Source organism: Ambystoma mexicanum, chromosome 5q (genome assembly GCF_040938575.1).
Source record: "Ambystoma mexicanum isolate Mex_15411 chromosome 5q, UKY_AmexF1_1, whole genome shotgun sequence".
NCBI lineage: Eukaryota > Metazoa > Chordata > Amphibia > Caudata > Ambystomatidae > Ambystoma > Ambystoma mexicanum.
In genome coordinates, this window is record NC_090933.1 from 1,197,324,923 (window position 1) to 1,197,351,765 (window position 26,843).

The window sequence follows — 26,843 nt, forward strand, 5'->3', positions numbered from 1 at the left end:
CTGCATCCTGCCTTGTCTTCTGTTACTCTGTGAACTCCTACTATGTACCTTGCCTTGCTACCCGAGTTCCTCCTCATCTCCTCCTAGATTCCATTCTGCATCCTGCCTTGTCTTCTGTTACTCTGTGAACTCCTACTTATGTACCTTGCCTTGCTACTTGTGTTCCTCCGCATCTCCTCCTAGATTCCATTCTGCATCCTGCCTTGTCTTCTGTTCCTCTGTGAACTCCTACTTATGTACCTTGCCTTGCTACCTGTGTTCCTCAGGATCTCCTCCTAGATTCCATTCTGCATCCTGCCTTGTCTTCTGTTACTCTGTGAACTCCTACTTATGTACCTTGCCTTGCTACCTGTGTTCCTCCGCATCTCCTCCTAGATTCCATTCTGCATCCTGCCTTGTCTTCTGTTACTCTGTGAACTCCTACTTATGTACCTTGCCTTGCTACCTGTGTTCCTCCGCATCTCCTCCTAGATTCCATTCTGCATCCTGCCTTGTCTTCTGTTACTCTGTGAACTCCTACTTACGTACCTTGCCTTGCTACCTGTGTTCCTCCGCATCTCCTCCTAGATTCCATTCTGCATCCTGCCTTGTCTTCTGTTACTCTGTGAACTCCTACTTATGTACCTTGCCTTGCTACCTGTGTTCCTCCCCATCTCCTCCTAGATTCCATTCTGCATCCTGCCTTGTCTTCTGTTACTCTGTGAACTCCTACTTATGTACCTTGCCTTGCTACCTGTGTTCCTCCGCATCTCCTCCTAGATTCCATTCTGCATCCTGCCTTGTCTTCTGTTACTCTGTGAACTCCTACTTATGTACCTTGCCTTGCTACCTGTGTTCCTCCGCATCTCCTCCTAGATTCCATTCTGCATCCTGCCTTGTCTTCTGTTACTCTGTGAACTCCTACTTATGTACCTTGCCTTGCTACCTGTGTTCCTCCCCATCTCCTCCTAGATTCCATTCTGCATCCTGCCTTGTCTTCTGTTACTCTGTGAACTCCTACTTATGTACCTTGCCTTGCTACCTGTGTTCCTCCGCATCTCCTCCTAGATTCCATTCTGCATCCTGCCTTGTCTTCTGTTACTCTGTGAACTCCTACTTATGTACCTTGCCTTGCTACCTGTGTTCCTCCCCATCTCCTTTTGCAATCCTCTCACAACTTCAATCTTTACCGGAATCTGAAGCAATTACACGGCAGGGTTTTTATTCCCCGAAGGGTTTCCCGTGAATTGGCTGGGGTGTCTCCTGGGGTGTGTCCGCCCAGTGTCTTGAGTTCAATTCAGCCCTAGGCTTGCCTCCCATAGGGACAGGCCCCATCTCTACAAAACCAGAGACCAGGGATTTGGCCAGAACAGAAGGATTTCAGAGAGGTGCACACCTAATGGCAATCCAGACGTCATCAGACAAGGTATTATTCCTGACACAGGGGACCAGTAAGCCATCATTTGACCTGCAACCTTCTTTTGTCAAAAGTTGATGCTGGTTGGAATCAAACGCCTGTATTGTTTATAGTTCTATCCGGTAGCCATTGAACCAACCTTTACCTGAAGAATCGCCTGGATAAAACGTATGCAGAAAACTACAATGTTGGTGGTTGTCCAGTCTATCACTGCCCACTCTGCTTTAGTATTAACATGGGTAAGAAGAGGCCTATTGTTAAATTTTAAATCTGCTGGTCAGTGCTTGGTAACTCACTGTGGGTACGTCTGCATGACCTGTTAATAGTACACAAACCCACCTGGTCAGGCGCCTGGAAATCAAACGTAACTTTCCAAGTGAAGCAAGGGCATTATGGTGGGTTTTGGGTACCAGTGCTAGGGCTGTTAATACCCGGTGGTGGGGAGAGCTAGGCGTGAAGCAAAATAGACGAACATGAAAAAATGTTTGCGACATCCCTTTTTCCCCTATTGGCAGCAAGACGCGTGGATGCATGAGAAAGGTGTGTGGCATCATGGCCCAGTCGCAGCATGGTAGTGGCACAGGGCTAGGGACACAGAGGCCCCAACAGGAGAGGGGAAGCAGTGTGCAAGGGTAGTGCAGGTGAGCTATCTTGCTGGCACTGAGGACGCTCTTCTTTTTCCATCAGACAGGAAAGAAGAATTCAGAGCGACTACCGTGTAATAGTGGCCAGAATGTCTCCGAAATATTTGCTTATGATTGGGCGAGCCCAATTGAGCATTTCATAAAAGTTGCTGATAAACGGGAATGTGAAAATGATAGGATACATGCTTTGTGTAAGAATGTTTTCAATATATTCTGATACATTATATTCTAGTAACAGTGATAGTTATTATATTGACACCATTATTGGGTGTAGTATTCATACTTTGTACTTTAACATTGCATGTGCTTTAATTTCTGAATAAGAGTTATTTTTCATTCTTTTGCAGATTATGTCTTGCATTTTAACTGAGCATCGGATTGTTTTCTTCTCCTCTGATTGGGCCTTGTTAACACTTGTTGCGGAATGTTTTATGCTGTACCTTCATCCTCTCCAGTGGCAGCATACCTTTGTGCCCATATTATCTTCTCATATGCTCGATTTTTTAATGGCCCCAACGTGTTTTCTCATGGGCTGCCATCTCGATCACTTTGATGAAGTCGTTAAGGTATGTCCTAAGATGTATTCTTTTGGATGTCTTGTCATGTTCTCCTTTCTTTAATTCAAACAAACAATAGAGCAAGCTTTCACTAACCTTTAGGTTTCGTATAAGTCTATCGCGGGGTCTTCTGCTGAGGTCATTGGAGTCATCCATTAGCAAGAATGAACATGCTAATGGTAAAAACTGTTTCTTAGTGGGAGAGTGCGAGGGGGGTTCTTCTGTCAAAAATGATCTTGTAACAGAATTTGGTATCATGTTGGATATAAGTGTGTCAGTAGAACATTCTGAATTCTGCAATAAACAACATAATACTGTACCTACACTCAATCTCTCGCTCCCTGCCTGGCCAGCCCCCCAGCAATCACAGAAACCATGAGTTTTCCCTATACTCCTGCACCCCGTCCTTCTCCAAAAGTCAAAAGAGCTAAGATTTACAGCTTGAGCCCTAAATCTGAGATAACAATAGCCATAGTGCTAGACTGCATTTTGAGTGAGATGCAGGAATGCAATTGCTTCATAAAAGACCTGCACAACATACCTCAAGGAATATCATTTGTTAACAAGGAATATCATTTGTTAATTTGAGCCTATAAAGCCTTTCTACAAAGCGGTGTACAAAATTACAAGAATGGCAACAATGAAAATACATGAGCAAACAGCATGATGCACTTCTAGTGACTTGAATGTAGCAAGAAGGTGAGTCTTGAGGGACGATTGAAAAGAAACAAGAGTGGAGGTTGAGTGGATGCAAAATAAGGAAAGGGATTCCATGCTTTTGTAGCAAAAAGGTGTGGCAGTCATCTGTATTTTGTGTTTCTCATAAACCCCTGGATGTACATAAGCCACACACAGAGCATCACTGTAACAACAGCTGAAGAGATAGTGCTGTGAATCCTCTGAAAGGTTGTAATTGGCTTGTGTACATTTCTAAGCCCAAACGTTTGTGCGGCTATAACAGTAGTATCTTCGCAGAGCACGACATGCCCTTATGATGTCACTAATAAAGGCTGGATGTTGTTGCCTGAGAACCGGAACGAGGATCACATGGTTGCTGCTTAGAAGAGTGGCCCCTGTTACTTATGAGAGAAAGAGTCAGTTACAGGTTGAGATTGTCTCACGTTGGTAGGCCAAGCCGAATGGTACAAGCCTAACATGGTTCAGCAAAACCATGACACTCAAGGCCAGAGGATGACCTGTTATGTAACCGAAGCAATGTATCACACTCATTTTCTATATGAAACCTATTGTGTATAACCCTGTAAAACCCAGGAGGTTTCTGTCGTCAAATGACACAATTTTGGGATGGGGATACTCGTTTCCTTGTCGATTTCTGCACAGCTGTATGAAAATAAACCTGACTCTACCTTTGTTACCTGTGAAACTCATTGGCTATTTCACCTGTGTTTCACAAACTGAAGACAAATGAAAAGTTGGGCTGGGCACCGGGAGGGCAGTGAATGATAAGAAGATAGAGAAGAACTGAAGGGAGCGAGGAGGAGAATAAACTGACAAGAACAGAGAGAAGGGAGCGAGGAGGAGAATAAACAGACAAGAACAGAGAGATTAGAGGGGGCTAAAGCATACTGAAAGCATTGCAGAACTGAAGATGGGCAGAGAAAGAATGTCACTCTGTGGATGCTAGGCAATGAGAGATAGGAGAGTGGGGAAGGAGCACAGGACAATCCATGAGGGGAAGGTGCATGAATATAGAGCCCTGGTTGATGTAGTAGAAAAATCTGTAGCTGTAGTGTATAAATTAATTGAAGCAGATTTCTGTGGAAGGGTGATTTGGTGGGTTCAGGAACCCACCATCTGCGAATGATGACCAGTAGCGGGTTTGGAACCATGGGTGCTGGAAACCAATCCAAGGTCACTGCTCACATCTCCCTAGTTTAAAAGAACAGGAGCTACAGGAACCCAAAGGCCAAATCGTTGAGGTAAATGGGTGCAGACCCTGCAATCAAACATTCTGAATGCAGGCATACTGCCAGGTTGTGTGGAGGAAAGTCATTTTGCTGCCGACCCAAGGTTGTGCACCAGGGGCCTGTGATTCATAGTATTTAGTATTAAAGGTGACGATTGTAGCAATAAAGGACACAACTAAAGGCAGTACACACACATGATCATGTACAATAAGGAATTCTTAAGCAAATAAGTCTGTGACCTAAAAGATATGTCTTTAAAGTTTCAGTAAACTAGTTCCCACAAATGTAGTGGAAAAAAGTCAGGAAATTTCCTTTTCTTCAAGAGGCAGGCAAGAAGTATAATCTAACCGGAAGCAACACACAGCTGTCAATTCAGTCAGGATAATAGTTATCATATGAGGAAGAGAGTTATCTGGATCAAAGAGTTAAATCTGATCAAAGGCAATCAAACACCCGCATCGGGATAAGCAAACAGCTTGTTACGAGAAAGAATCCAGCAGGTCTAGTGTAACAAGAAACCCAGAAACCACCTGGGCTCCGCATATCACTACAGTGCCCCAAACTACTTTCTTCAGGCTCCTCATGTGCTGCAGGAGGCAGTGACAGAAGGTGTATCAGCAAAGAATTTGGGTCAGAATCAGTTTTGACTTCCTTCTCTTACTCTTAGAGTAGCCCTTTGTGCGGGCGGAGGTTATATCTCCCTTGAGTGAGGGAGACTGCTGTGGAATCTGAGAGGCTAGAATAATTCTCTACTGCTAAGGAAGTTCCATGGCTTTCTGGAGCTGGGTGAAAAGCAATTTTTTGAGCATATCCACAATGCCAGACAGTTCCAGCAGAATTGGGTTTCGCCTTGGGAGGTTGGCATACAGCTAAATAGGTTGACTCTTCAGACGTCCTTGCTACAGAATTGATCGAAGGATGGGGCATGAACAAAATCGAGGCAGCTCCTGAGTTGCCGGTTCTAAGAGTACCGTCTCCCAAGATGACAGTGGGCGGTTGAACCTGCCTGCCCTAAAGTGCATGAGGACAGAAGTCACAGGCACTTGATATCTGCCTGTGTGGTGAGCAGGATCAGGTAGGGTCCGTAACAGTATGGTTGCAGCGCGGATTTTCATGGATGTATTTTCATGTACACATAATCGTCAAGCTTAATTGGATGACAAGGACCAGTGGCCGGTTCTGGTAGGGCCTCGTACTCCTGCAACTGAAGAGAATTAATAGATCTGTCATAGGTCTTAGAGTAATTTAAAAACATTTTCATCTTCCAGGTGGAGAGTCAAACAGTTTTCATTGGGCATCCATTGAATACTTAATGGGGTGACAAACCATGTTTCTTATCGTAGTAATTATGCATGTGTAGCAGAACGAAGAGTTAGGCATTAGCCCTTTTAAGGCCTGTATCTTACTTTGGACAATCAGAGTTGATGTTTCTGTTTCAGCATTATACTGTCCCACTAGACTGGGGTGGTAAGCACAGTGAAATTGTTGTGAGATATAAGTGCCTTGAGATCGCTCTGAAAATCTGACCAGTGGAATGAGTCCCTTAGTCACTAGAACCAGACAGAGCCCAAATATGGGAATAAAGTCAGTCATGAGCAACTTTGCCACAGTGATGGAATCAGCTTTTCAGCATGGATATGCTTCCATCCAGCCGGTGAATGTGTCAACAATGACCAGACAGAACTCGTAGTTATGGCACTTGGGGAGCTATATAATATCAAAAATGCAAAATCTAATCTATTGTGGATCTGGCTTTTTTGTCAATGTAAATTCATCTGCATTGTCTCTCCAAAGTTTTTCCATTTAGCATTTCAGTCCCTGCCCAAATTACAATTCAGCCCACATAATTCCTGGTGCGTTTTTTGTCTTTTGTTTTAAAGTAGTATTTGGAAGACCCTCCGGCAAAGCCAGATCTTTGCATTCTTTAGCATTGTCAAGGTCTGGACGTTTTGTATTTGTCAGCTGTATATTTTACTGTCCTTGTTTCAAATAATAAAGTGAATGCATTGATTACATTTAAATAATACCCTTTACTAGGGGGATTATATAGATGAACTACTAACCATCTTCCCTGAGTGTAAGCTGTATTCCATATTAAGAGAACCGCCATCAAGTTTTCACATTTGCTTTCCAACTCAACAATTGAAATATCTAAATGATAATTAACTGCAATTATTAACCCCAAATCAGGGCAACCTTGAATCCTTTTTTGCTGAATTTAACAAATATTTGTCTCTAGTTAGGAAGCGGATCTGCCTTAACCACACCCCCTTTAGCAAAACAATGTCATGTAGACTCTAGTACTCCCTAGCTGTACCTTTGGCAAGGCATCTTTTAAGCTCCTAGTGTTCCAGGAAAGCAAGCGCAAAACAGAGTGAGATTCTTTAGGGTTGTTGCACTTCCAAAGGCTGAAGAATGTTGGCTATCCAAGCCCAAAGTCACCTGGCTGTGAATCGTGAGAGAGCTCTCTGGTTTTTTACACACCACACCCTGCTTTGCCAGTATATTTTTAACATACTTGATTCTCAAATTTGCTGTTTCTCTTTTTTTACGGTTATTTGGATAGCTACATTGTGAGGGAGATGTCCTATAGAGACATCGTAATAGAGGTTACAGGATATTTAGTAATAGGAGTGTGGTACAGATGAACATCAACACCCATGATTAAAAGTGATTCAGAGAGTAGCCACTATCAGTGTTTTAATATGACTCTTTACTTGCTTTAATAGAGAGAGTTCTGAGCAAGTGTAGTGTTGGTTTCTCAATTTATGATTACTTCTTTGTGGGCCCAATTTGTTTTTAGTTTACTTCCCAAGTAAGAATGTTATTTTGCTTCAATTTAATTTGCTTTCTAATTCTTTTATCAGTACTTCACTTTGAAGGTGCACATGGGGCAAGATCAATCACGTCGTTGCTATCCCTCTGATGTTTGCCTTTAGTTACTTTGAATGAAAGAGCTATCCCATTATGATACATTGTTAAATTTGTTTGTAAATCAAGAGGCTCCAGTTATGGTGAGTCTAGTATATCCAAGTCATTTGCCTCTATTGGTCTAGGCGAGATACTCAAAGTCAACCGCCCCAATTTCTTACTGAACCCTTTTTGACGTAGAGCCTCCTCTTTAGTATAAGAAATGTCATTAAGGGGCAAAATAAGATTTTTTTTATGTCTGTTCATTTGGAGTTGATGTCCTTCAGTCCTCACTATTTAGTTTCAGCCCCTCAGAAATTGTCATAAAGCCTCGTGAGGGATTAGAGAACCAAATGGAGGTCCCTCTGCAAATCTGTGGTTGGTGTGGACATTTTTACTGACCTTATCACAGCCTCCGGTGAGCTATTAACATGAGCCATACTGCTAAGGAATGAATTAAAGTTTTGTTTATCAGGGGGGCGCTTGAGGCGTCATTGAATTGTTTTATACATTTTCAAGAGGTTTGTCTTCAATTTCCCCAGTAGGATAGCTCAGGGGAAACACGTTTAGCTTGCAAGACAACGCAAAGCAACACGGGTTCGAATCCCTGTCCAGCTACTTAGATTCTTGGCCCCAGTATTAAACACCTAATTATGAATACATTTCCCCAGTTATCTCCACTCCTCCCAACTTGATTTCAAGGCTCATAATGGAGAACTATCAGCTAAGGTATTATGCACAGCCTCACGTTGTAGGGTGTAAGCAGTTTTTTCCGATGGTGATAGGGCCTCATCCCGAGTTTCCGAGAATCAATCATTCAAACAAGCTTCATTTGGCGTTGAGCCATGAAAGCAAAAAAGAGAATATAAAGACCAAGTTTTGGCAGAATTACCACCAGCGGAATTACCAAGTGGTAATTCTGCTGATTTTCTAAAGAAAAGTAGAGGATTTACCTCCGGTGTTGGAGGTAAATCCTCCACTTTTCCTCCAAAAATCTGAGCTAGTAATTTCGCCAAAAATCTAGGGCTCCCTGGATGGGGAATAACATCGTTTTACGACCACTTGTAATCCTGTGCAGCCACAGTAGTATCAGGGTTTAACATACTTCATTGGGATACTTAGAGGGGTGTTCAGAATTTCCCCACAGGAAGCGGCTGATGAGGTCACCTTCTGAGTTTCAGAAGGGCTAGAGGCTGCCCTGCAACAACTGCAAGTCACAAAGGAATTGACAGATCAATGACGGAAGCAGTCTGTATGCGCAGACATGCACACTTATCGGCTACATAGCAACACCAAGACATACAAGAACATTTGTTGGATTTACATTTTGATTGTAAAACTTTGTTTAGATGAGTTATTGCAAGAATGTAAGGCAAGTTTAACTGCAGCAAAATCTTTGAGTTCCATCTCCGTTAAATAACCTTATCATCAAAATACATTTGAGCTCCTTTAAATCTTGTACAACAAATAATGGTACTGCATCCTCCCCTACAGCTAAGCTTATTCTGCATTGAATAAAAGGAGTTCCAGACCGAAGGTAAAGTAAAAGCTGGTCTTACACCTTTAACTACCATGGCACAGGACCCAAATAAGTCTATTTGACTTCCAAACAGGGATGTACGAGTCAATGGTTCTAATACACAACAAGGAACATACATCTCTGGTAGCAGCAAGGATTGCAAAATTCCTACATCAGTGGGAAAACGTCACGCAAGAGGATTGAGTCTTAAACGTCATCTGTCTAGGCTACTTTCTTGTCCTTCCTGCAACACCACTATGTTCACCACAAAAGCTCCAAATGTAATCTCTGTAGCTTCGTCGAGAGATTCAAAAACTTCTCTCTTTGGGAGCAATAGAATTGAATCCAGAAAAAGAGTTGGGACAAGGATTCTACTCCTGATATAATTCCAAAGAAAACATGTGGAATAAGGCCAATTTTAGATCTTTCAGTTCTGAACCAATTCCTGCTAGTGGAGATGTTTTGCATGATAACAGTTCCTCAGATTCTGGCATCTCTTCGCCACACCAACTGGTAGGCATATGCCAACCTCCGAGATCTTTACATACCCATATTAAAGGATCACAGTCAGTACCTGACGTTTACTATAGTAAAATACAATTATCAGTGCATCTGTCTTTCCTTTACTCTAAATTGGCTCATATAGTCTTCACAAAGATGTTGTTGGCACTGGCTGCCCACCTGTGGCTGAAAATGGTGCACATTACCCATATCTAGGTGATTGGTTGATAAAGGCCCAATCCCCGGATGAGGTGTTACAAAGGGTACAATTGACTAGCGATACACTTTTCTTGCTGGGTTTCTCGATAAATGTGCCTAAATCAGACTTAATCCCATCACAGAGGATTCAGTTCGTTGGAGCAGTGATGGACACTGCTCAAAGAAAAGCCTTCCCTCCTATCTTCCCTCTCTATCTTCATGACTCGACAAACACTGTCAGCTTGGTGGTATCAGAGACTGTAAGACCTTTTGGCATCTTGCATCCATCTAGTCCCGTATGCGAGACTTTGAATGAGGACCATACAATGGCCTCTCGCCAGCTGCTGGAGTCAGTTTTTGGATCATCAGAGCATAGCAATTTCTGTACCAATTCACATTTGAGAATCCCTGGTTTGATGGAAAAAAATCTGAGAACATAGTAATAGGGTCTGCGTTTCAACCCCTCTCCATCCTCAAATCGTGTGGCAATAGATACCTCACAGTACGGATGGGTGGGTGCACATTGTCAGTTTTGCAACTGCACGGTCTCTGGTTAGAACAGTAGAGAAAAGACCACATAAACATGTTGGACCTGAAAGCAATTTTCTATGCTCTGAAGTCATCGCAACCCTCCGTACCACCACAATGTTTTATGTAAACAAACAAGGGACGGACTCAATTCCATTCACTTTGTATTCTAGTGGAGCAGATATGGTTTTGGGCCATGGAAAACCATCTTTTTCTGACGTCGTCCCATCTAGAGGAAAAGAGAAACATCTTAGCAGACATTTTGAGGAGAATAAAGTCCACACTGCACGAATGGAAACTAAAACAGTCTGTTGTGAAGATGTTGTTCCAGTAATATGGTGGTCCAGCAGTGGATTTGTTTTCAACCAGTACAATACCTTTTCCCCCAATATGCTTGGGGAGAGGGGCAGGGACATCATTCTTTGGGAGTCGCTCTACATATGGATTGGTCTAACAAAATGCTCTATACACTAACCTCCTAATACACACAATGTTGATGAAATTCAAAGCAACAAAGAATTCTACAATGATTCTTGTAGTTCTGATCTGTCCACGAAAGATTTGGTGTACCAATATGATCGATCTGGCGAAGCTTTCGACATTGGTGCTACCGATGACGGAAGATCTTTTGACTCAGCAAAGGGGGCATGTGCTTCACTTCTGGCCTCAATATCTGAACATATAAGCTTGGTTGCTGAAGAACTGACCTTTGCTCATTTGTATTTAGCTGAGCCGAATCTAAAAATCAGGATGCTTCCAGGAAGGCTTCCCCAAGAAAGTAATATAAAAGCAAATGGTTGCGGTTTTGCCTTTAGGCTGAATAGCACTTTAAACCCATTGCAAGCGTCCTCCTAGCATCTACAAGAGTGAAAGTAGACACTTGTAAACATTACTTGTCATCAATAGGTACCTATTTGAATAAAGAACAGATATATTTTTCTTTATTAAATGAGGCAATTCAAAATCATTTTGAGGGGCTACTCAGGTTGCATCCACCTATTCACGAATCTCCACCTCAGCGGGATGACAATTTGATTTTGTCAGCATTAATGCACAAGCCATTTGTGCCGAGGGCCTCTTGTGAAATTGACCTCTGTTCTTGAAGTGCTAAGACCTCAATCGTGCTCCTTTTCACCTCTTCAATTCTGTCTGGCCCTCCTGACATTCTGGGGCTCTTTGTTGCTCTCTGGGACCCTCTCTGAAGCTCTCCGAGCCTCTCTGGCATTCTCTGGAGCTCTCTGGCATTTCAGCAAAGGTAATCGGACAGCAGGCAAGAAGGCAGAGTCAGGTTCATCAGGTTTTATTTCATGCCAGGCTGACACAGACCACAAACCGCATCGTTGTCAAGTACACAAACCTCTCTCCCAGCTAAAATCGGAGCTCCCTTTTATATCTTGTCAGAGAAAGGGGACTCAAACCCCCCACCTTTTCTAAATATGTCCAGGCAAAACTCTTTGTTGAACATTCGCGCACAGGGCAATTATTTCTTATCTGTTTAAACCTTCAAAATGAAATACATTCTGGCACATATCCTAGGTTTTTCCCGGTCACTCTACTCTAAATATGGTCATGTAGCTGTTTCCCTTAGCTACATGTTCAGACACAGCCCAATTAACTGTCTGGTTTCAGCCTGCTTCTTACTCGGCAAGGCGGCCTTGAATTGTTGAACTCTGGGCTGGCTCATGTGGCCACTGTCTACAGGTAATCTCTTCATTTAATACTTTTCTTTTACTCATATAAAGGAATTGTCAGTTAAAGACATTGTACTTTTCTGTCTGGGTATAGGAAAAAACTCATTTTCCTACTCAATTTTTATACTATGCATTCTGTACCTTGCCTTCTTACTAAACCATGATTAAAGGTACGAATGTCCTTTAACCCTTTGAGTCTATTTTCACACATTTACCATACTAAATCATTCCATACAAATGTCTCTGCCTACCTCTAAAGGGGGCGGGGGATCTGCCCCCTACTGCATTCAGTTGCAAGTACCACATCTTAATTTCGGCACCCCCAGTACACTTCCCCGTCTTGAAAGTTCTTGGTTGCTAAAGCAATGACTTTCAACCATATCCATGTCCATCCTCCTTGATACTTATATAAAAAATATTCTATCACAATCCTACAAGTTGTCACATACTAACGCAGTTATTCTTAAAACAGAACATGTGTGTGTCTCTAAACTAATTTTATCTTCTTCCATTTAAGCCCCACTTCCTATCTCTATTTGCTTTAAACTAACTGTATGCCTTAGATACTTTCACAGCCATTGTGAGACTCGAGAGGTTGGTCAAGCTTTGAGATAACCCATACCCATTAGCCCATTGTCTCTTCGTATGTCATATCTTGTCTGCAACTCCCACCCCAACAAAATATAATCTCTCCTTCATTTTCTTCTTCTGCACATGTGTGTATATATAACTTTTTTTTAAAACTGTGTTTTTCCCTCTTGTTCCCCACATTTTCTTCTTCCGCATCTTCCACTTTATACTCGACTTAGTTTGGCATTGGTGGACCGTCTGTGTCCTGTCGCCTTTGTCCTTTCTTTTGAGCTGTTTTCACAGTCTGTCTCCCAGGTTCTTTTGATGCTTAGACCAGGAGTCCATTGTCTTTTTTTTTTCTTTTTCACAAAGAGTTCATTTTTACTCGAGTGTCTCTCTTTCAATAAATACATTGTTCAAATGAGTCCAAAAGAGGGAATGTTTCAGCATGGGGACACAGGGTTGGGGGGAGTCTTTTGCAGACACAATTCAGCCCATCATCTTTGTCGGGCTTCCACTGGGTTGCTCTACGACCTCCCTCTTTTCTCATGCAGTTCGACGTTAATTTCCCAAGGCATACAGGTCCCTCGACGTATACCTGTAATATAAAACTGAATGAGTTTCTTTTGTAAAATAAACAAGTCTCTTGGGGGGCGCTGTTGCGCACAGAGAAGATGGCCGCTTAGACCCGAAGCTCCTGTGCCGCCTTCACATCCTGCGCTGATGAATCCCACCTTGGGCTGGCTGAATCGCTGTAGATTGGTGTACCGGTTGTGGCCGGGCTCTGGCGTCATCTGTGAAAATTTGAGCCCCCGGCGGCGCTGCGTTTACGAGCTCTGCCCCCGCTGAGTTCCGCCGGCGCGAGCGGCGCTTCCGTGCTGAATCCTGATTCCAGGTGAACTTACTCGACAGTCGAGGCTGCAGGGCTCTGCGGGCCGCTGCTGGGCGGGGCTTTCTCCTTGGCACCGGATTCCGTATCCTTCTGTGAGGACGCTCTGGAGACTCGCCGCGGCGCTGGATGGCCTACCCTTCCCCGGTCCTGGCTTTGACCCGACGCTATCTGCTTGACCACCTCTCCTGATTCTGGTATCATCCGACTCTCGCTGGTGCTTGATCCTGACGCTGCTAATCCGGCGAAGTAAGCTGTTGCCGGGTGCCGAGCCCTGCCGGCGCCGCTAGGTCCGTAACCCCCCGGGCTCTTAATCCCCCCTTCGGACGTGGGCCCCCCCTGCTGCACCACCTGCCACTCCGAGCCCCTCCGCTTGTCTGGGCGGCTGGTTGCCGGCTACACGACATACGCGGACCGCTGGGCCCACGCTCCTCTTTTCATTTGGGACATACTGAGATCCGTTGTCCGGTCCAATACACGTACAGTGAAGACACAACAATGGGGAAGTCTGGTAAGTCAAACAGGGCCACCAAGACCCCTGGGGGCAAGAAGAAGGGCCCCATGGACACATTTACCAATACAGCTATCCAAACTGTGGCAACTTGCACGCAGACAGATGAGGAAGAACAGATAGAAAGGGATGTGTTGGACAGGGAGGATAAACTGGCCACGCTAGTTCAGAACGGACTTTTGGCTGTGAATACTAAACTGGACGAGATAGTAGCTACCATAGGCTCACTGAAGGCCAGGATCGATAAGGAGAGTGCTCGGGTCACCGATGCGGAAGGCAGGATAAGTGCTAATGAGGATACTATTGGGCACCACAGCCGTGATATATCTTATATTAAAGACACGATGAGCACGCTCCAGAGCAAGTGTGAGGACCTCGAATCCAGGTCCAGAAGAAACAATGTCCGCGTTGTAGGTGTGACCGAATCCTTCGGCAAGGGCCAGATGGAGAAACACATGGAAGAACTGTTTAAATCCTTATTTGGGCCTGAGGCACTGTCAGAACACTTCCTTGTTGCGAGGGCGCACCGTACCCTTGCCACGGCGCCCTAGCCGGGGGCACCACCACGAACCATAATTGCTTGTCTGCTGAACTACAGAGACAGGGACACGATCCTTCGTTTGGCTAGAGAGGCCGGCACATTACATTACGAGGGAAACCGTATACATATCTATCCTGACTTTTACGCCTTTGTCCAGGCTAGCAGACGGTCATATGAACCGGTAAAGAGACTCCTTAGAGAACGGCAGATCAAGTACGCCTTGATGTTCCCGGCCAAAATGAGAATCCAACATGCTGGAAGGTCGCCCTTTTTTGAGAACCCATCTGAAGCACTACCCTACATCGAATCTTCTATACCCCTCCCTCCGAGGGGGGGGTGACCTGCCCCGAACAATAGACCCCGGCCGGCAGACTAGGAATCACATATTTTCATGATTTGGCAATCAGTGGCTTTTTGGCCCTTGTGATGGGAGATAACAGTCAGCCATCTCCTGTGTGAGGTGGCGCTGGTGGCCGGGGATGGCGATCATGTGAGGCAACATGGCTACCCCAGGAGTATTCCACAAGTTTGGGATTGGTCACTGTCGAGTTGGGGTAGACGGTGAGGGTGGTGGGCGGGATGGAATGGGGAAAGTTGGGGACTGTTTTCTTCGAACCCCACGGTTTGTGGTTGGATGGTTATCCAGCTGCATGGGTCTTTGTTTCTGGAAAGTTTTGTTGGAAAATGGTTATAAGTTACGTTTGAAACAAGTGGTCTGGAGAGCACTGGCATGGTCCATTATGCCTGACTTGACGTCTGAGGGTCTTGGGTTATTATCCTCACAATCGTTTTGCAAGGTTCTGCTCACGCTTTGAGGGTTAAACTTGTTTCATGGAATGTGAGGGGTCTAAATAATCGTTTGAAGGCCAAGAAGATGGGAAACTAAATGGTCAGGCATGGGGCTCAGATTATTATGCTGCAGGAAACCCATACTGTTGGTTCTGATAAAGATTTACTGTTGTCTGGCTGGGGCAAGTCCAGGTTCTGTACCAACTACTCCTCCCAGTCCAGGGGGGTCGCTACACTCATACACCCGAATCTTGGGCTCCGACTCGAAGGCCATAAACTGGACCCTCAGGGTAGGTATGTTCTGGTCAGCAGATATTGTTGGTCAACACATATGGGCCAAACATTGATGATCCTGCCTTTTATACGGATGTATACCAACAGATCTCTGCAATAGATATTCCCAATATAATCTGCGGAGGGGATTTTAATATTGCTATGAACCCGGGACTGGATAGATCCAGCACGATTATTAGAGTTCCAACCAGGGCTGCCCTCACTATGCAAAGTATCCTTTCGCAGCTCTCCCTAGAGGATGCCTGCCCTGTCCTCCACCCGACTACGAGGGGATACACGTACTATTCATCGGTTCATGATTCCGAGTCCAGAAACGACTACTGGTTTGTCTCCCCCTCCTTGATCGCAGGAACACAGGCATGTGAAATGCTGGCTCGCACGATGTCTGACCATGCCCCTATAACACTGGAGGTCACTTATCATAACTGCCCTAGACCCTCCCGGAGATGGAGGATGCCCGGGGGCTTGCTTAGGGACCCCGGGGTGGTGGAGGCACTGCACACTGAGATTTCTGAGTTCCTTGAGATTAACATCGGGTACGCTACTTTCCAAATCTGTGGGTCTTCTTAAGGGAGTGTGGGCTGAACTAGCCCTGACTGAAGGCAAACTGAAAGTTCTGGAGGACACTTATGCTCGCACCCATGACAAAGCCTTGTTAGCTGACATACAACAACATCTCCAAGAATTTAACAAACTAGCCTCCAGGGAAGTGCAGTTCATTGCCGCAGCAATCCGAGCCCGAAGATATGGAGAGGGCAACAAGGCGGGAGGACACTCTCTAATCTACTCAAACAGGACAGACACACTAATCAAATTACCAGCATACAGAAACCCAACGGTGCGGTTTTGGTTAACGAGAACAAAATTAATGCTGAGTTTGCTGGGTTCTACGAACAATTGTACAAAAATAGAGACACTAAGTCGGCTACTGCGATAGGGGCATACCTTGCGGCATTGTCGATGCCGAAACTCCAAGAGGAGACCCGCCTGACACTGGACCAACCTATCACTGCAGATGAGATCTCTGAGGCGATTAAAGATTTAACTTCTAATAAAGCTCAAGGGTTGGACGGCCTGGGTGCAGAATTCTACAAGGAATACAGCGCTGAGCTTGTTCCATTGTTGCTGCGGGTCTGGGAAGAATTCCTTGAATGCAATATATTGCCTACATCCATGAGAGAGGCGTTGATAACTGTTCTCCCTAAACCTTGCTGCCCTCCACAGGATATGTCGTCCTATAGGCCGCTATCTCTTATTAATACGGATGCCAAAATATTCGCCAAGGTGCTGGCCAACAGGCTTTTGCCGGCGGTTCCGACACTCGTTCACCCGGATCAGAATGGGTTTGTCCCCGCTAGATCTACTGCGCTTAACCTGCGCAGGTTATTTGGCATAATGGCCCAGATTGATCCGAGAAGAAACGCTGTGGCCGTCTCATTGGATGCTGAAAAGGCCTTCGATTCTGTGTCCTGGGCCTACTTACTAGCAGTACTTGAGGCATTTGGGATAGGCCCGAACTTCATCAGGTACGTGAAGTTGCTTTACACAAAGCCCGGGGCCCGGGTCCTAACCAACAAGGCAGTTTCAGATATGTTTCTTCTGGGACGGGGCACTAGGCAGGGCTGCCCGTTTTCACCTATACTATTTGCCCTAACAGTAGAACCAATGGCAATAGCGGTCAGGCTCTGACATTCTAACAGGGGCATTAACCTAAAGGGGGCGACCCAGCTGATCTCTCTGTACGCGGACGACACACTACTGTATATCCGTGAACCGAATAACAACTTAGAGCCTGTGATGGCGGAAATTCAAGAGTTCACTTCATACTCTGGCTACTCCATAAATAAGGATAAATCGGAGGTCTTCCCTCTCACACCGGCAACCGGCTGCCCTAGCTCATTGGGTGGGCTGAAATGGTCTAGTGAATCCATCAGATACTTGGGAATTCTTGTGTCACACGGTAAGGATGGGTTATACGCCGATAACCACGACACCACATTACAGGCCCTAAAGACCAAGCTTCTATTATGGGATCGCCTTCCGATATCATTACATGGCAGGGTAGCGGTTCTTAAAATGGTAGTCCTACCTAAACTGCTCTACCTGTTTGTAAACATACCGATCCGGCCAGGAAGACTCTTCTTCACTAAACTTAAGTCAAGGGCTACAGCCTTCCTCTGGCATGGGGAGACTCCCAGAATTGGGTGGGGAAAAATAACTTAATCATACTGTTCGGGCGGCCTGGCGGCCCCCGGACTTTGAATTATATTATTATGTGTCCCAGGGCCAGTTCTCTAAGTATTGGTGTTCCAGGTATGGCAGGCCGCCGCATGTTGATGTAGAGGAACTCACCACCGCTCCCACGAATATACAGTCCGTAATCTTTGATGCCCACTATAAGGACACGTGTGATTTCAACCCGGTTAGTTGTACTGTTAAGGCCTGGAGGGCAATATTTGGGAAACTGGGATTGTTGACCCTGTATAACCCGGAGGTCTCTCTGGAATTACCCTGGTATCACTCCGACACATGATGTTTGTCTGCGATCGGCCTGGGACCCGGGGGACGAGATGCGCCTGGGAGATATGTTCATTGAGGGGAAATTCGCAACCCTTCAGCCGATAACTGGTGCGCTTGGCAGAGGCCCACTAAGGGTACTGCAGTACTACCGTATGAGATCGGCTTTCCAGAAACACTGGGCAACCTTCCCTGATGAACCTCCTACACACCCCTGCGTTCAAATGATCACGGCCGGGGACCGCTTGAAAGTGTCCAGCTTATATGCCATAGTACAGACACACTCACCAACAGCTAATCTGAGCAGAGATAAATGGGAGATAGATCTGCAGATCCCTCTAGATGATAAAACCTGGGACAGGTACTGCTCTCTCACCAAGAAGGTTTCCCTAAACGCCAGACTACGAGTGATCCAGTTTAAAATCCTTAACAGGTTGCACTACACCCCTGCCAAAATAGCCAAGTTCGCTCCTGATGCCCCTAGTCAATGCCCCAAATGCAAAACCGAGTATGCGGGCTCGTTTCACATGTATTGGAGCTGCCCGGTGGTGACTGAGTTCTGGAGGGAGGTGGCAGATGTACTTGATGAAATCACACAAATCCCCCCGGTGTTGATTCCACAGAAATACTTATTTGGGGGTATAGGAAAGTGCTCCGAAAAGATCAGAAGACTGTTTAATGTCACATGTGCAGTGGCCAAAAAATGTATTCTGCAACAATGGAAAAACCCGGCACCACCCACTATGAGGCTGAAGAACAGTTTGTCATCACATGCCCCTCTGTGAGCAGACCCAAGGACATTTGGGGCCCCCTCAGAATGTTTCTTTGTGATATGATCCCTGATGATGACAGTGATGTTTAGACTCGATACCCCTTGTTGATTCAGGGTATATGTACTGCTACCTCTCTATTTCTGTATCATGTTGATTTTAATTTGTACGACGCTGCTGGTACTGTTTGTGTTTCCGAACCACTAATAAAAAAGATTAAAAAAAAATAATAATAAACAAGTCTCTTCTATTTAACACATTTCCTACCAAACCATTTCCTTAAAACCTCTCTTCAACACATTGGCTCTCATACCCTACTTCCTAAAAAATCATGAGACATTCCCTCTTATTGAACACCCAAGCCTCCTAGACAAAGCTACAAGACATTTTCATTTAAACATTTCCTTTTTATGGGTCATTCTTGCCTTACAAACAAAATATCCCCCATCCCTAGATCTGTGTCAGCTGGCTAGAACCTGAGTTTGTTTTCAATAATATACAATACATGTTGTCCTTCATGGGACACATTTTTCCCTTGAGGGTGACACATGCAACCCTAAGGAGACAATAATAACAATTAAAGAAAGACATCTTCTTTTCTGGTCTTCTAGAGACGTCCATAGCAGATGACAGAAATGTCCTTGGGGATCCCTGTTGTCTGTAGAAAGTCAAAATAGGAACAAAAGTCATTCAGACACTGGTAAGGGGTCAGGCTTTCTTCCCAACTTCAACCCTTTTCTTCCTTTTCTGCTATCAAAAAAATACTTTCTGGATCATTCTCCACTACTCGTTGGTGCACATAAACAACTATTTTCCAACCATCCCAAAGGATACTTAGTTTAGGCTTGGTTCTTTGCTCAGCTTAGCAGCATGTGCTTCCTGGTTAGCAGTAAATACTTGCTGGTTAGCTGCAAGTGCTTCCTCAGCTCAGCAGCCATTCTTCCTTTTCTCTTCTTGTCTTTTGTTGGACCATGGCATTTGCTTGTGCTTTGCATTCATCCTATGGAGACAAAACAGAGGCGTTTCGCTGCACACCGTCCCTGCCTAACTTAATCTAGTCTACCCCTGTTTTTCGAGACTAGGTCACCAATTCTTACTATGTGCCTCCATTTTTTATCATACATAACAATGTTTGCCTCTTCTAATAATTGCATTCCCCTATCACATCAGCCTTTTTGACATTATGAACACAAAAATAATTACTCACCTTCAATTTAACTTCTGTTTTCTCTGGTTGTCTGAAATGGCCATGTTGTCATCTATTCTCTTCTCTTTCCACACATGATTGCACCTATCTTGGGAAAAACAGCTAAACACTTGAAGACATTGTGTCTCTTACTACCTCTTTTCCTGTTATTCACCTGGATCCTCTTACTTTTAGTTCTGATCAATTGTGTGTCCACAGCCTTTTAGTGTGAACTAGTACTTATCTTTTTCTCCCTAATTAAGGCCATGCAGACGTTTCTCGTGCTTCCACGCAAAGGTCCATAACTTTCATCTGTAAAATAAATCAAAATCGTTACAGGCACTCAAAAATTGTTCTTTACTTACCTCACTATATTTTCTTTAAATGGCTTGTGTGTGATATTCCCTTGTTTGGTTGACCCAATTTTTTGTCAGCCATACTCCCTTTCTTGGTCTTCATGGTCTGTGATGCTTTTTATTGCCCTGCGCTCCTTTTTTGCTGTTGGCCAGGAAACCCTTAAGTGCTATTTGTTTTCCAATTAAAGATCTTTTTGTCCGTTTTATGCTTTTGAGTTTATTCCCTATCCTTTTATTCGTTTGCCCAATTGTTCCCTTCCTCAATTTTTCCTTTATTCATTTTTATTTAAGATAATCGATCATTTTCATCTTTTTCCAATTTATTTTTTCTGATCCTGTGTAACAGAAACCCAAAGCCTTTCTAACACGCTTCCTTTCTCTTTCTTTTTCTGCGTGATGCTGTAAGGAAAGTACCATTTCATACTCCATTAAGCCCTGCATGGTTGCATTGTCATCTATGACGTTGTTTAACCTAAATTTTTTTACCCATTACCGTCCTTCATGATTCTTATTTCATTCTGTTTGCTTCTCAATCATTTGTCATGTTTCCTTACGTTATGGCTGACTTAAATTTCCTGGAGGTCATCTGTCTCTTCCTCTTGTTCATAAATGTTCATGGTCTGCGTCTGAATTTATAAAATGTTTTCCTTATTTCTCCACCAGGTCATACAGCTGGCTATATAACCATGCTGCCCCAATAATAAAATCTTTTAGTTTTCACCCAAACACTCTCATTGGCCTTCTGCCATTTTCATGCCTTCACAATTATGCTTGTGTCTAAATGGTGCATGCCCCAGATACTCAAACATGTGTTCCTTGGTAACCTAAACACCATCATCATGCTTTCAGGCTTTGTCATTCAAGCCTTTCTTCAGCCATCTGGATCCTATAATAATAGAATCTCAACTGATCGTCCTGAATCAACAAGGTTTTTCACTATTTTTCAAAGAATTTTCTCCACATCAGCCGCCAAGGCCTCAACAATTGTAAAATACCACCCCTGGTATAACACCATTCAGGCTGTCCTATCATGCGCAGTGGAGCTCCTGAAAAAGGACCTTTAGGAGCACCCCAAAAACCCCCATTCAATACATTATGCTATCCTCGAAATTCCCCAAAAAGCAGATCAGAGGACCCAATAACCCGCTTCAACTTCAGAGGGCTTTCTAAGTCAGAAATACTAGAGAACATGAATAACATTAGACCATTCAGCTGCAAGGCGATGCCTGCTCCTGCCCCCACGTTAGTTTAAAAACCCTGTGTAAAATCACTTGCTCCACATCTCGTAACGTTCACCAATACCTCCTTCAATCCCAACACTATTTCTGCAGCTGTGAAACAACCCTTAGGAGTGTTCCTCCACTCACCCTTGTCTCTGTCATGCCAGGTTACATGCTAGAATCTGTTCTGTTGCACTTATCATTTGAGTGCCATTGCTTCCGCTTCACTACCACATTCACTAATGCTATCGGCCCTTTCCTTTCCCCACAATGCTTGCAAAAACTGCTCATTCATTTCCTGTGTCATTATAAGAGTTAAATTGGATTACTACACTACCATCCTTGCAAAAATCTTCACAGGCTCTAAAAAGTGCAGGGTGATGCTGTGTGCAACTCTCAGTATTCCCAAAAGGATATACATTACTCACGCCATGCGAGCTGCTCACTGGCTACCCGTAAAGGAACGGTTAATTTCAAAATCCTAACCATTATGCATAAATGTATGTCTCACAGAGCACCACTATATCTAACTGATTCTGTTAATAGAGTCAGTTCAGCCTGACCCAAAAGAAGTCACCATGTCACTCAACTACACGTCCCACTAACCAAAAGAGCTAATGCCAGAGGTCTAAGCTTCCCCGTCTTGTTCCCAACCCATGGAATGCTTCCTCTAGCGAACTTAGAGCAGGACCATCCCTCCTCATTTCTTCACCTGAAACCCTCAAACCTACTTTATTAGCTACCCCTATTAGTTCCCCCAGCGGTGTCTATACGTGTTCCCCCCTGCTGTTTAATGAACCTTTATGCCATGGGTTCACTCAATTTCTACTCTATCCAATGTGAGCTAAACATGCAGATCATCCATTGTAACTATAATATGTATTTATCTGTCCTATAACTACAGGCAAAGGTGTGGCATGCAACCACTTGTGTAGGCCATTTTCATTGTAATCTGCAAGCCTCTTCTTTGTAACAGCACCACGATGCCTAAGGGCTTCTGTGTGCTCTGTAAATTCTAATAAATAAAGGGTTTTCATTCATTCAAGCCTTTCTTTTCTACTAGGAGTTCCTCATTCCTTTCCAAACTATAGTAGGCACTACTATTGGATCAATACAAGGCCCCTTCTCTGGGCACTTATGAACAACTAAATAAAATAAAAAATATTCATCACGCAGAATAATGCCTCTAGGCAATACTGAATGTTCCCATACAGAAGCCTCTCATAAACCAGGAGAAAAGCGCACTGGTTATCAGTCAACAAATGCATTCCTTTATTAAACTCATGGGCAGCACACAAACAATGCCTTTTTGTCCATGCCCTTTCATACTTATCAGAGTGAATCTCTCTGGGTAGTCCATCAGACCCTCCTGGTTAGTCCAATATATATGCCTGCCTTTAAAAATCCACAACTGGGGGGGCCCAGCTCCAGCCATCCGGCTCCTAAAAACTGGAATGCCCTCCCACCAGTACTAAAAAAAATGAAAGAATCTTACATTGCTTTCCTCAACATGCTGAAAGCATTAATGTGCAACCAAGCCCCTTCCTAATCTCACCATGATAAATAGCTAGGCTGGCTACGACAATGCCATCCATGTGCTAATTCTTCTCTTGTTCAATGTATTCCTGTACCTGCACCATTGCATCCTCTGTACTGGCGCCAAAAAAAGGCCCCTATGCTAATGTGCGCCTACTTGTTTAAATAACTGCCACTGAAAGGTGTCTATTGAAATCACACCACAGGTTACACATTTAAATAAATACCACTGAAAGGTGCCTATTGAAATCACACCACAGCTAACACATTTTCCTCAAAACACCGCTAAACCAATGCCACATCTATAATCTAAAAAGCCGTCTTTGCTACATGGCTACACAGTCCCAATGTCTTATCATTAGACCAAAAATTGTTTTTTCTTGCCATATTTCCCCTTGCATTCCAAACCTTAGTGCCACTTAACTCTTTTAAACACATCTGATCATCCTCTGGGACTGTCCCACTGTGAAACGCATTCATTTTTCTGTTATGCAAAAATATTTCTTATTTTTAGGTTGACACCTTTTATTCCCAGGTGCCTCTGTGTATCCTGTGTTTGTGTATTGCTGAGCCTACATGTATGCTCACTTACTCGTCCTCTGCAACAATTTAATTTTGCATGTAATGCACTTGTTTTCAAAATAGGTGCAACATATAAAACACAACCTGCTTGCTTATTTACTAGGTTACTAAATAGTTTCCACCTAACAATTACACCAGCTATACACATAGCTATCACATCCATGCATCATGCACTGCTGTCCCTCTAACTGACTTAATCTATGGTTCTCAAGGGTGTTCAACCTATCGGTGCTTTAAAGCAATACCACTGAATATGTAAGGCGCTATATGACTGCCAAATAACATGACATCTTTGCTCCTTTTAATGTGTCTTTTTACACCGCCCTGCTACAAAATGACCAGCACGAGTCATAATAAAACATAAATGCAGAATGTAATGACCCAACCAGATCCGAGCCCTGCGTCCACCAGATGTAGGCCACGCAAACACGGGCCACATTAACTCTCTTCTCTGACAAGTGTTTAAAAAATGTGTGACAATGCTCAACAAACACCTTGTATCTACAATCTGCATTCGGCACATGCTTTTGATAACTAAAGCCTTCTGTAAAAGTGGCTCTTGATGCGCATTCTGCATTCCTTCAACATGGGCCAATTTCCTGAACTTGGCAATGTTATCGTCAAGGCCGACACTGCATTCCTGGCCAAAAGCCCTTTTGTTTGTGCTCTTGCCTTGCTTTTAAGCAAAACGAAAACACAATTGCTATTCGTGTTCCAGTCTGCCCACTTCAATTTGCACATAGCAACACTTTATATTCAACAATATTTTAACACTGCATTTCTCTTTAATAAAAAACACAGTCTAAGCATAACATCATTTTTCTCTCTTTGTCTCGTGTTCCCAAAACACATTTTTATTTTCTTCAATCTACAAAACAAACTTGTCTACACTTTAAAATTAATTTGCTAAAGATGCGCTTAGTTGCAAACACACAAATAGACTGGACTTCCACAATACCGCACTTCTTATCTAAACCTCATTAAATCATTCCTTCACATCTCCACCATTCCTTTTCCATCAATCACTATAAATCCAACGCGATTCTCTGTTCGCACAAAGTTTCTAAAGGACCCGACCTCTCATTTTGTCTTTCAACTCTGCACAGTTTCAGTGCTCACATACAACAGCCCTCTTTAAATCACTATAATTTAGTCATATAAATGTGAAACTCTACCGTTCTTAGCACGATCCATTCGTTATCTTATCTAGAACTAGAAAATCACAATTTTAACTCTATTGTTGCTAGTTTAAAAAAAATATGTTTTTCCTTGGTGGTTACACTTGCAAAAAGCTTTTTACACTTATCTCAGAACTGTTTGATTTTTTTGAGGTGAAATCACCATGAATTTGTGTGCCTTAAGTCATAGCATCTGATCATCTACATCTTTGTTATTTTTTGGCATTTTCAAAACCTTGGCTGAAATCCAATTTTTTATACTATTTCCAATGTTTTACAGTGCACACAGACAGTTACGCCATAAAATGAAACAAATGAACAGCCATTACATATAACAATTAGACACACAACATAACATGACATGTGACAAAAAATCAGACAAGACTCCGGTTGGCTGCATGCATATCTGCCCCTAAATATGTGCGTTTCTTTACAAAATGTGAGTTTACTCCTTTCAAGGAATCTTTAAATTCTCTTGGTCTCCTAATCACCCAATTTAACTGGGCTCTGGGTGCAAACTCCATCCAGCCATCTTTAAACGCTAGGCAAATGGGTGTATCCTCCCTCTTTCGGATATCTTCCCGGTATCTCTCTCTTCTCAGGTAACCTCCTGGTATCGCTCTCTATTGATCGGGTACGTTGAGTCAATATTTTCTCCCTTATATATACACATTATACTCTTATTCTGATGTTATTTTATGTTCATATCCCACCTCCCTCAGTTACCTTTTGCTGGGGTCCCCATGAATATTTTACTCCTGTGTTATTTTTCCCTGAAAAGTTACCACAAATATATATATATATTTCGAAGGGATTGTGTCCTCCGACGTATTCCTCATCTTAGATATATACCTTTCCAGCTCTGCTGGCCTCGGAAAATTTTTTCTCCAGAGGGCGCTGCGCGTCGACGTCCCTCGAGTCGATGACCCTCGACAGCCGCCGTATCGACGCTCGACGTCATCCTGCCTATAAAGGCCGCGCGCAGCGTCCGTTGCTCAGTTCCGTTTTTCCGCGCTACTCGGTGCCTCGGAATACCGTTGCTCAGTTCTTAGTAATATTTACTTCAAGTTATTCGAATCGTACTCAATGGCTTCCTCGTCGGAACCGACAACCCCTCGATCCGGCTTCAAAAAATGTCGAGATTGTGGGAAAAAGATGTCGTTGACCGATCCTCACAGAAATTGTCTGTGGTGCTTGGGAGCTGAACACCATTGTTCGGAGTGCGAGGACTGTATGTCCATGACAGCTAAGGCCCTGAAGGAGCGTAGGGGGAAGCTGGAGAAAGGTAAGACTTTTAAAGCTTCTTCTTCTTCGACGAAGTCGAGACATTCGTCTCCTCGTCACCATTCACGCTCCAGGTCTCGGAGTGGGTCTCATCACTCCTCGAGATCGAAACACTCGAAGAGGAGACGTCGAAGATCCCCTTCTCCGTCTTCCTCTTCCTCTGTTTCGCCAAAAAGAATCCCTTGCCCCACGAAACATAGTTCCCGGGCTGAATGGGAGGAATTCAGAAAAAACATGATGAGCGTCTTCGAGAAAGCGGCCTCGACCCCCTCGAAGACTGCCGAGAGCGATGCTCTGGTCGAAAGACCCGAAGGTCAAAAACGCCGCGAATCGCAGTACCCGGCGAAAGAAACCTCTCGAGCGCGTCTCGAACCCTCGAGTAGGACCATGACCTCCAAACCTTCCTCGAAGGTTCCGTCGACGCCGTCGACGAAGGTTCCGTCGACGTCGAGGTCTTCGACGCCGTTGTCGAAGGGACCTTCGACACACAGGTCTGTCGACTCGACGCCGGCCTCGACACCGGCGTCGACGCCGAGAAAAGTCACGATGACCACACATCCAGTGACGATTCCCAGGCCCTCGACGTCGATGGCGTCGATATTGTCGAGTAAAATTCCAATTCTGTCGAGGTCCTCGAGGCCTCCGCCTCTGTTTTCGACGCCACGCTCGAAGCCTTCGACGTCGGCGTCGACGACATCGACGTTTTCGAGGCCAATTATGACAAGTTCAGCACCCTCTGCCTTGGAAA

General features: G+C 44.1%; 1 protein-coding gene across 1 annotated transcript in view; it reads left to right on the forward strand.

Moving 5' to 3' along the window:
• The window catches only part of DENND3 (DENN domain containing 3), a 1,010,513-nt gene that overhangs the window by 344,096 nt on the left and 639,574 nt on the right, over positions 1-26,843 (forward strand). The window contains exon 7 of the mRNA XM_069621709.1: positions 2,388-2,606. Coding sequence (XP_069477810.1) covers positions 2,388-2,606 — 219 coding nt within the window. The remainder of the gene's footprint in view (positions 1-2,387; positions 2,607-26,843) is intronic.